The sequence below is a fragment of the Glycine soja genome, chromosome 14 (assembly GCF_004193775.1).
Source record: "Glycine soja cultivar W05 chromosome 14, ASM419377v2, whole genome shotgun sequence".
Lineage (NCBI taxonomy): Eukaryota > Viridiplantae > Streptophyta > Magnoliopsida > Fabales > Fabaceae > Glycine > Glycine soja.
This window is the reverse complement of record NC_041015.1, coordinates 51,439,461-51,451,279: the sequence shown is the minus strand read 5'-3', so window position 1 is coordinate 51,451,279 and position 11,819 is coordinate 51,439,461. Positions and strand designations below refer to the sequence as shown.

The 11,819-nt window shown below is 35.1% G+C and overlaps 1 protein-coding gene across 1 annotated transcript; it reads left to right on the top strand.

Annotated features, from left to right (window-relative positions):
- Nucleotides 1-5,359: 5,359 nt before the first annotated feature.
- LOC114384766 (uncharacterized protein At1g76660-like) lies at nucleotides 5,360-10,535 on the top strand. The gene is made up of 3 exons (XM_028344551.1): nucleotides 5,360-5,643; nucleotides 8,576-9,758; nucleotides 10,089-10,535. The coding sequence occupies exons 1-3, from the start codon at nucleotides 5,605-5,607 to the stop codon at nucleotides 10,286-10,288; spliced, it is 1,422 nt and encodes a 473-aa protein (XP_028200352.1). The 5' UTR covers nucleotides 5,360-5,604; the 3' UTR covers nucleotides 10,289-10,535.
- Nucleotides 10,536-11,819: the final 1,284 nt, after the last annotated feature.

Sequence of the window (11,819 nt, the reverse complement as noted above, 5' to 3'; positions counted from 1 at the left end):
TTTGTGAATGACATATTAGGTCTCCGGCTTGATTGAGTTCACAAAGTTTACCATAAAACTATTTTTTTTTTCAAAAATGGTAACATTCTCAAATAAATGATTACTTGATTCTTCTTTTTCATGTTACACGCACTTCATGCTAGGTCCCAAACTTGTTTGGCGATGTTTCAATAAAATATGAGAAAATTTTGTAAAAATGCCATGTTAGGTCTCCAACTTTCTTGACTTCACAAAATTTACCACAAAACCAAAATCTTTCAAAAAAGATAATAAAATAAATAAAATCAACCCAACACAAACCTCTTTTTCTACAAAAATTACGTAAGTCTGATTTCCTCATTGCACATGAGGATACGTAGGAATGAGAACAAATCCCTTGTCGACCCCAAAAAAATAAAATTCCCTTTTTTTTCTAAAAAAAATTAGATTTCCTTTTCTAAATAAAAGAAAATATAACAAAATATACCTCATGTTTTTTAGGGATGATAAATAATTAAAAGTCACATTATTTTGTTAGCGCACTCGATTAAAGACTGTCATTTTCATGACGGACACCTAGGGTGCTAACACCTTCACCCTGCGAAAACATATCCTGAATCCTTTTTCTCCAATCGTAAACCATTCCTTGTCTTTGTGGTTTTCCTGACGATTTTTCCTTAAATAAATGTTGGTGGTGACTCTCTTAGTTTTCCATTTTTGGAAAACAATTTATCTAATCTTTTTTACTTCGCCGTCCCGTCGTGGCCCATGTTGCAACAATGGGTATTTGACTAATTAGGGTTTGGTGTTACTTGACCAATTATGTTTTAGGGTTACTTGACTAATAAGGGTTTAGGGGTATTTAACAACCATGTTAGCAAATATGGCTAGCATGCACCGTTGAAAAGTAGCTGGTGCATTCTACATAACCCGAATGACATTCATCTGTAGGAAAAGACACCAAAAGGCCAATAAAAGCAATCTTCTCTTGATCCTTGGGGTTCATTACAATCTCATTGTATCTTGAATAGCCATCCAAGAAACAATAGAAGAATTGTCCTGCTAGCCGCTTCAACATTTGATCCATGAATGATAGAGGAAAGTGATCCTTCCTTATGGCATCATTGAGCTTGTGGTAATCTATGCACATCCTCCATCTAGTAACTATTCAAGTCGAGATAAGGTCATTTTTTTCATTGCGAACCACAGCCATCCTGCCTTTCTTGGGTACCACTTGGACTGGACTCACCTAAGCACTGCTAAAAATGGGGTAGATTAAGTTCAGCCTCAGATATCTTGAGGACTTCTTTTCGCACTTCTTCTTTCATAGATGGATTGAGTCTCCTTTGCAGTTGTCTCACTGGTCTATAGTCATCCTCCATCATGATCTTGTGCATGCAGTAGGAAGGATTGATTCCTGTTAGATAAGAGATATGCCACCCAATAACTACCTTGTGCTTTTTTAGTTCTTCTATCAATCGCGCTTCTTTATTTGAGGATAAGTCATTGTTGATCACTACTGGCTTGGCTTTATCTTCTTCCAGAAACACATACTTCAGGTGAGTATGTAAGGCTTTCAACTCCACCTTGGCCTTCTCTGCTGGGTTGTTTTTCTTTAATTCTTCAAAGGCATACTCTCTTGAGGGAATCTCCTTTAATCAGTCTAAGTCCTCCAGACAGGCTCTAAGATCCTTCTCCTCCTAATTGGTCAAGCAATCAACAACATTTATCAAGGCTTTTTTCCAATGGGGAGTGAGTAGTCAGGGTACTGCATAGCGAGGTCATCTTCTTGCTCAATTGCCTCAACCTTAAAGCAAGCTTTACTATCACTCGGATGCTTTATCGCCTCAAATAAGTTGAAGGTTGCTTTCTAGTCTTCCACACTCATCTCTAAGTTGCCATTCCCCATGTTCACCACACATTTTACAGTAAGCATAAATGGTCAGCCCAATATCAAGGGGATATTAGAATCTTCCTCTATGTCCACAATCACAAAGTCCATCAAAAAGGTGAATTGATGAACCTTAACCAAGACATCTTCAATTACACCATATGGTTTGGTAATGGAGCGGTCTGCTAGTTGAAGAGTCATTTTGGTTGGAGCAATTCTCAGATTCCCAATTCTCAGGCACATAGAAACAAACATTAAATTGATGCTCGCCCCTATATCAATAAGAGTTTTACCCACTGACACATCCCTAATAGAGCATGGGATGGTTACACTTCTTGGGTCTTTGAATTTCTATGGTAGAATCCTTTGGATTACAACACTGCAATTTCCTTCCACCATGATGCTCTCATTGCTGATGTATTTCCTTTTCTTTGTAAGGAGGTCCTTCATAAATTTGGTATACAAGGGTATCTACTGTAAGACCTCTCTAAAAGGAATGGTGATCTCCAACTTCTTAAAGATGTCAAGAAAATGAGCAAAATAATGCTCCTTCTTTTTTTTTAACGGTACTAAGGAATATGGGGCTTCCTTCACTGGGGTTTATGGAATCTTTTTTTTAGCCTCCTAAGCCAACTGACTTTTGGTGTTAGAGATTAAGATCTCATCACCACTCTCATTTCTCACACTTTTTTCTTTTTCATTTTTTTCCACTTTATTTACAACCTATTCTCTCTTTCTATCCTCTCTTTCCTCATCACTTACATCCTTCAATACTCCCTCATTTTCTTCTCCTTCTCAACACTCTTCTTCCTCTGGCTTCCAGTGAGAACTACCTAGTATTCCTCCTTGGAATTCTTCTCAGTGTTGACCCCAAAAATTGCATGTGGACTTTTCAACTAATTGCTTATCTAATTGGCCCACTTGTACCTCCAGGTTCTTGATAATTGACTCAGTGCTCTTGTAATTTGACAAGGAGACCTGTGTAAACTGAGTCAAGGTGTCTTCTAGCTTTGTGGTCCTCTCATATGGACTTGGCCCTTGATTGGGAGGCCTATTAGATGGACCTTCTTGATCTTTGTTGAATTTATTTCCTAGATGAGATCTCCAACCTTGGCCTTGAGAGAAATTTCCTCTCCTTAGGTAGGTGTCTTTATCTACAGACGGATGCCATTCGGGATATGATAATTATAAGGTTGCTAAAAGGGATAACATGCACTTCCAAAAAACTTAAGAAAGATATAACTAGGAAAAGTATTGAACAAAACAAGATATGGTGTGTCAAAATTAAGAGCGGTAAAAGGCATACAACTAATCAAGTATACTACAATAACAAAGGCATGATCTCAAAAACTTAAAGGAGGAGAAGCATGCCTAAGCAAAGATAAACCAAGTTCAACAATGTGTCTGTGTTTACATTGAACCACACTATTTTTATGATGGATATGAGGACAAGAAAGTCTATGAAGAATGCCTTTTTCATTAAGGTAGGAGGAAAACGTATGAAACTCTCCCCCCAATCTATTTGAAGAGCCTTTATGCTTATCAAATTGCAATTCAACCATTGATTTAAACTATTTAAAAACAATTAAGGCATTAGATTTACTTTTAAGCAAATATAACCAAGTAAAACGAGTATGAGCACAATAAAAGACATATAATATTTGAAACCATAGGAGAGGGATCACACAAATCACCGTACATTAATTCCAAAGGAGATTGATACACAATTTTAAAAGTATGAGAAGGTAAAGGATGTATCTTGCCCATACAAAAAGCAGAACTAAAGGGAAGATCATCCTTAACAGAAAATTTCATATTACAATTATTGAGAACAAGCTTTAAAACTTGAGAATTTGGGTGCCCTAGCCTAAGGTGACAAGTATATACATAATTAGGAATTTATTATTACAATCAGATGCAGAAGTAGATTTTATACAAGGGGGAACAACAACTAAGCAGAGCTTGAGACTAGGAAATCGATACAAGCCATCAAGTCCAACATCACCTTGAAGAAGGATTTCGTTGGAATCCTGAGATTTGACAAAACAACAGTTAGCATGAAACTCAAAGAAGACACAATTATCATGACCAATTTTGCTTACTTATGAGATTTTTAATGATTTGAGGAACATGAAGCATGTGATTAAGATCAAGACTAATATTAGGATTAAAAGGAGAAGGGAAACTAGAATAACCAAATCCTGAAAATTTTAGACCTCGTCTATTACGAATAAAAATTTGGTCAAGACCTTCAAAAGGTTAGTTTTGCCGAATATTCTAAGAATTGTTAGTCTCATGAAATGAAGCTCTAGAATTTGGAAACCAAAAGGATGAAGAAGTAGCATTAGAATTGGCTACCATGGCTTGAGGAGGTCGATTTCCAAAGTTCTAAGCCTCTACTGGGTTATTATTTTGTTGTGAATTCCACTTAGAACTACATGAGTTGTTCCAATTTTGATTTTGCTACTGAGTGCCAATCCAAACCAAAGGAGTTGTTCCAATTCTGATTTTGATTTTGAGACCAATTGGAACGATTACCAATGCCATTATTGCTATTGTTGAAGGCCTGATATTGAGGATTGAATCAGTTGTAACATGCAAGAGTAGTGTGATTGTACTTAAAACACACTTGACATTGGACTGAGCTTCAACCACTGTGGCCGCCACTATAGCCACCACCGTGGTTTAATCCACCTCCACCTCAATAATTATGACCACCAAAAACCCTAGAATCAGAGGAATACTTGTTCACATATGTTATCGGGGTATTAGAGGAAGAATTAGAGACAAAATCATCATCAATCATGGATTGTGAAGTTTTTCCATGAGTAAGATTCACTAACGTAACAAAGGAATTACTCAACAAGCTGAATTTGACACATTTTTTAAGGTGCAATTCTTGCGCAAGGATTAAACATTCAACTTCTTCAATGGAGATATTTGGAAGACGACTCTCAACGAGAGCAATAACAGAATCAGAGTCCCTAGGAAGACTTTCAAGGGAGTTCATGTACTCGTGATAGGTTGTGACATCACCAACTGAAGCAATATCATCAACAATCATCTTGATCTTGCCAAGATATTCCAACATCGACGGACTTTTAGACAGGTATGATAAAGTTTAGATTAAAATTACCTTGCTTTCGATCAAATCTAATAATGAAAATAGGTATGAATTTTTAAGAAATTATTTTAATATAAATCTATTGGTAATTCTTTTAAGTTATCCTATTATATACTAAGAAATCAAATTATTTGACATAAATAATTAATATATTAAAATTAATATTAAATCATTCACATACTAATTAATGCAAATATTAGAAATAATGTTAAGTACATTTTGTTAAGTTCAACTAATTGATATGCCTGTAGATGATTTAACCGTATAAAATAAAATTGTTTGGATAATTAAACTCTTTAATTTGATGCGGACAGTATGCGTGTTTTTTCAGTAATTAATGATATAAAGTATCGCCCTAGTCCCTGCCTCTCCGTCCCTTTTTCTCTATCTTCATCACACACTTGAATCTTTTTCGCTTTTGTCTTTCTTTGTCCTTTGATTGCTGCCATAAATTAATTAATTAATATTGTCCCTCCCTCTCTCCTCACATCAAGAAGAAGTTAGAAGTCCATGCCGTGTCAGCTTGTGAAGAAGAAATGTGAGAAGGATCTGGGTTTACACCTGACCTGACTGTTCTGGCAGTGGAGTGCAACAGCTACTATCTAATCTAATGGGGTCCGAGCAAAATCGATTTCCTCTGCACGAAAGGGTATCTTTCTCAGTCTCTCTCTCAATCTCATGCATCCTTCTATTACTCTTTACAAATTTCATTTCTATACATTATTTGCAACCGAGACAAGGGTTTTTGGTGTTAGATCTGAGGTCTCTAGTAGATACCCTAACACCAATTTTCTTTGTTTTCGGTTGATGTTTATTTATTGCTGCTGTTTTCACTATTTAAGCACCCAGATCTCACGTCAAATGATGATAATTGGTTGCGTTTGTAACTTTGTTTACATGTTGGGCGCCAGCCATTGCTTTTCACTTGCATCTGTTACTCTTCGAGAACATTATGGACGACAAATAATTCCCACTTTCCGAAACCTAGTGAGTCATTTCAAACCCGCCCGAACTAAACTTGGACGGATCTGATGGCTAAACTATTAGTTTTCAAATCTTACCCCACAAAGTGTGGTATACTTTACTTCTCTTCGAGCAATCGGTCTTTTCTTTTTTCTGTTTTATTTCAATTTTTCAGTCAAAATCTGGATCCATAGTATCACATACATACACGCTTGTCTTTATGCTATGTTCTGTTATGTAAACCTTGATTTTGAAAAGCTCTTTATGTTGAAGGGTCTCATAATTCATATGCAATATAAATAAGAAAGTAAAACCCCTACTAGTAATAACTATTTTCCCTCTCTTTTTTTCTTCTTTTGTGTGTGTGGGTTTGTGTCAAGACCTAATAGCCTGGATTCCCATGTGGATAAGTTTGGCAAACTCTCAAGTAACTCTTGAACTTATATGATTTTACGATTCTAGTTAGAGAAAGCGAACTAGCTCGTTGTCAAACTCTTTTTCTGATAAACTTGGATAAATTCTGAGTCAAGAAGAGTTGGTGAGTCTGGAATCAAATATATTTTTTGCCCTCGATTGACCCCTGAGTGACATTGTTTTATCGGGTCTCAAATGATTAGAAAAATTTAACTCCTTTTTTAAATGTTTTGACTTAATTAACTTATGTTTTTTAGTTTGTATATGATTGGTTATTTATGTAGTTTGATTTTATTTAGTACTAATGTATTATCATACTTTATTATTGTGGTTTGCTTCTTAGCTTTATTATGAAGTTGAAGTGTTGAATTATTGTTGTGTTTAATAGTATTTTGTTTTGCATATATGTCATTATAGAACTTTTAATATTATTTTTTATATTAGGTAAACTCTTGTTAGTTTTCTAGTCGAGTCCATGAGTTTATGTACAATCTTGAGTTTGACAACTTGCCCATGTGGATATGGTAAATCTCTATGTGAGATGTATGTTATGTCAGATGAACGCCTAATTTTGTTCAGGCATGAAATGGTGGACCAGTACTGCTATATGGTTTATATATTTGTTCATAAGTATATATGATGTAGATTGAAACTAGAAGAATCTTATGCTTTTAACATTTATTAGGAAGTACCCACTATTATCCTCATTACTATACTGCTCTGTAATTTATTTGGCTTGAACACACTGCTTGTATTTTCAGGAATTATTTTCTGCATCTAAATTAGATTTGAGAATTGTGTCAAGATTTTTGTTTTGGTTTGTTGGACTTCAGTTTGAATCCAGTTTAACTTCTCTTATTTTTCTTTTTTAGTATTTTCAGGAATTATAACATATAATTAGTAAACTAAATAAAGCATAATATGTAATATGATAAACTAGTAACAATTATAGCCTTCTTCTTTAATTTCAACTATAAGCAGTAATATTAAACAAGATAGGATAATTAACTAAATAATAATAGTAATAAAAAACTAAATAAAGCATAACATATAATATAATAAATTAAATAATGAGAGTAATAAAAAGATTCAGAATTGCTGTCATCCCGCTATCTGCTGTCCTGCTTTCGCCATCCAGATTTACTACTTAGATAGTATGCCCATTTATCAATGTTATACTGTATGGTACTTGGATTGAGCATTTTATAGAAATTAAATAGGTTGATGCTTTGCATAAGATTGGTGGAATAAATAGGATAGGGTTGTTGATAAAAGAAGAGGGTATTAATTGAAACAAAGAAGAGAAAAAAAAACCAGCCAAGTTCAAACCCAAATGAAAATGGCTAAAAAAAACCGATAAAGCTTTCCAATCCCTCTGTTTATTTCGTATGCAAGAAAAGCCAAAAACAAAACCCTATAACATCAGAAGTAAGGGTAGAGAGACCTTTGAAAATATGGCATTTGTTTCTTTCTGACTGAATGCACTGAAGGGCTGCAGAAATTTCCATTGCCATATGATCATAGCCTCCTTTTTCCTGCCCAAACCCTTCAAATGTATCATGAGAAATTACTCCTGGGTTTCTGCCTTACAACTGTGCCACTTGATGCTCATTAGGAGAAAGCGCTGTGTGTAGTTTAAGAATTTTGGAAGTGGAGCATGTAATTTGTGCTAATGTATTAACTATAATTTCCAAGTGAAGGACTTAACCTTAGGGAGTTTTAGATTTACAATTGGATCTATAAAGGAGAAACTACCGGTGACTAGGATAGCAGGTTAAAAATTGAAGGGGAAATAAATAAAAACTCCAGAAAAATCTAACAGCCAAATTGTTGCGTATAAATTAAGGGTGAGATTACTAGAATCAAGTAGCCATAAGGACATTGGGTCACTTAACTTTGGAATGTATGTGATGTTAATTTAGATATCCCTTTAACAGTTTTCATAAAATAAAAAATATCGCACATAAAAACTTAGATCATGAAAGATATGTTGTGATTACCAAGTGTAAGCTTTTATCTTGGCATGCCTAAAGGTTATGTAACAATATGACGAAATATTTATTGATGTTTGGGAGGTTGGATTCTTGTTAAATATTTAAAATTTCAAAAAGAATTATCAATAGTCATTGTTTCATTTCGGATCTACCTGTTATTGATCTCCTTTTTCCTTTGAGTAATCTGTATTGCTTCACTTGCATTGACAGCGAAAGAGATGGGGAGGATGTTGGGGTGCATTTTCTTGTTTTAATTCACAGAAAGGTGGGAAGCGCATTGTACCTGCATCTCGCATTCCTGACAGTAGTGGGCCAGCCTCTCAGCCAAATGGACCTCAAGTGATTGGGTTGACCAATCAAGCCACAGGACTAGCTCCTTCTCTCTTAGCCCCACCTTCTTCACCAGCATCCTTCACACATTCTGCCCTTCCTTCCACTGCACAATCACCTAGTTGTTTCTTATCCTTATCTGCTAACTCACCTGGTGGTCCTTCATCTACAATGTATGCCACAGGACCATATGCTCATGAAATGCAGCTGGTGTCTCCTCCAGTCTTTTCAAATTTCACTACTGAACCATCTACTGCACCTCTCACTCCTCCACCTGAGTTGGCTCATTTAACGACTCCCTCTTCCCCAGATGTACCTTTTGCTCATTTTCTCTCATCTTCAGTGGATCTCAAAAACAGTGACAAGGGTAACTACATCACTGCAAATGATCTTCAAGCTACATATTCACTCTACCCTGGAAGTCCTGCCAGTAGCCTTATATCTCCAATATCAAGGAACTCGGGTGACTGTTTATCATCTTCTTTTCCTGAACGAGAGTTCCGTCCACAGTGGGATTCATCACTATCTCCCGAGAATGGAAAGTATCAGAGAACTGGGTCTGGGAGGGTGTCAGGGCATGACACAAATGGTGTCACTATGGCATCACAAGATACAAATTTCTTTTGCCCTGCTACCTATGCACAATTCTATTTGGACCAAAATCCTCCATTTCCTCATAATGGTGGGAGATTAAGTGTTTCAAAAGATTCAGATGTTCAATCTAATGGCGGAAATGGACATCAGAGTAGGCATGCTAGAAGTCCTAAGCAAGATGTGGAAGAAATAGAAGCTTACCGAGCATCCTTTGGTTTCAGCGCAGATGAGATTATATCTACCAGTCAATATGTGGAAATTTCTGATGTAATGGAGGACTCATTTACCATGATGCCATTTGCTTCTGACAAGTCAACAATGGAAGAAAGCATAGAGCCTTCATTAATGAAAGGATTCAAAGCTCAGGAGACGCAGGTGGCATTGCAGAGTCTGAGAAGTCTTAGATCAGATCCAGGTCCAGTAGGCAAGGAAGCACACAATCAGGCCCCTATATGTCCAGGATGTGAAGGTATGCTGTAAATACTTGGTCTAAATGTTGATCTGTTTCCTTGCATCTTGAGAAATCATGGAAATAAAAAAAGAAAATATGGTCTATAACTAGAGCCTTGGTGCGACGTGCTGTACTGTACTTTTAATGGGTTAAGGTTATAATTTTTTTTGTCCGATGAGATGTAACGCTTTGTTCATATTTGTTTATTATCTGGAAAAGATGGAGGGTAATTTTGTGAGAGTGATTGTATGCATTTTAAGGAGTAGGATGTTCCGTCTTTGCTTCTACTTTTTTCATGCCGTTTTCTTTATCTACTTGTAAGCAAATATGGTCTTTCTTGCATGTCAGATCATACATCACAAGGGCATTGTAGCAACAACTCTGGATTAAGTACACCAGAGAAACGTACTCTCGTAGATGATGAGGATATATTCTCAAAAATGGAATCTTCCAGAATCTGCAGGAAATATCAGATGGGGTTATCATGCTCTGATGCTGAGGTTGACTATAGGAGAGGAAGAAGCTTACGAGAAGGAAAGGGAATGTGATTTATGACACTAAGAATTAATCAGTTGAGAACAGATTGTATGTTATCTGTGTATTAATTTGTAGCTTTGTTTAAAAAAAAGAAAAGAAAAAGAAACTCTTTACTTGGGGTTGTCTAATAGATGGAATGACCTAACTTAGATCTAACCGATGGTGTTTGACCAGATCTTACTGATCAATGATTGTAGTCTCGTTCTTCAAGCGAGTTCAGATTAATGTTTGAAGTGAATGAAGTTTGATTTTAAACAACGGGCAGTGTATCAACCTGCATATGTTCCGACTTATAGGGCATACAAACTTTACACAAACCTCAACTCTTTTTAGCGCATTGGTGTAGGCATGGTAATTAAAAAAAAGTCTGTTTTGGCTGGATTTGGATTTTTCTTGATTCGTAAAAGCGGGAATGAGTTTGAGGATTTAATTATTCTCTTCCCGCAGTATCTGTTGTCAAAATGATAATTTATTGAAAATGTACAATTATTATAATATTTGAACCGGTGACCACATGCAGAAATATGCTTCTTTGATAACCTTGAGTCGTAGCAAAAAGAAAAAATGAAGTGATTGATGATATAATGTGATAGGAAGTGAGACAGAGAAATAGAGAGAAAAAAGAGATGTTGATTGAGGGTTTAAAATTTTAATTGTTAAAATATATGTTGATTGAGGGTTTAAAATTGTAATTGTTAAAATATAATCACTCATTTATAAAGAAGGAATATCAATATCTATCAAATCATCAAGGAGTGCTATGCTTCATTATATTGTTTTAAATTATTTTTGGTGATCATTAAAATGATTTAGTTACCAAAAATTTAAACATAGAATTCATTTTCTCTCCCCAGATATTGCAGGATCAATGTGTTATAGGTTTAAGTGGAATTGACTTAAATAAAATTTTGAATTTGAGTTTTTCTAAATGAAAAAATAAAAGTGGAGAGACTTCAATAAAAGTGATCATTTAGATTTTTTAACAAAAACTAATCATTACTAAAATTATTAAATATTTTAGACAATGTTAATGACCTAAAAGATTAGGTAGGAAGAATAATTACATCCTCAAACTCATTTTCTCCTTTGAGTTCATTTTCTCTCGCAAATTAACTTCATTCAATTATTTTAAAACAGTTTCTCATCATCATTGAACATTACAAACGGGGAAACAGTAAAATAGGACATTAGAATTTCACCCAAGGTAAAAATTTCGACTAGTAACCACCAAATGAGAATTGTGCTATAACAATCTGAAGAGCTTAAGATACCAATCATAGCCATTTTAAGACCATTTAATTGGATTTCTTTTACTAATGGCACATTTGATGCTAATTCGCATGTGATCAATTGATTACATGAGTTCGAGAGAAGGTTGTGATTTGGTCTAACCTAAATCAATAATGTCAAGGACTTAATCACGGATAAATTTTCAGGATTTAAGAGACTCCTCCCAACTTTTGTTGGGACTTGGACAACAAAAGTAGCAATATATATATATATATATATATATATATAAATCCAAGAACTCAAAAGAATCAA

Bases quoted from the DNA above. Each gene is read 5' to 3' on its own strand.
- LOC114384766 (XM_028344551.1), top strand. From the start codon at position 5,605: ATGGGGTCCGAGCAAAATCGATTTCCTCTGCACGAAAGG. The intron at 5,644-8,575 runs GTATCTTTCTCA...TTGCATTGACAG, and splicing joins GATTTCCTCTGCACGAAAGG to CGAAAGAGATGGGGAGGATG. The intron at 9,759-10,088 runs GTATGCTGTAAA...CTTGCATGTCAG, and splicing joins TATATGTCCAGGATGTGAAG to ATCATACATCACAAGGGCAT.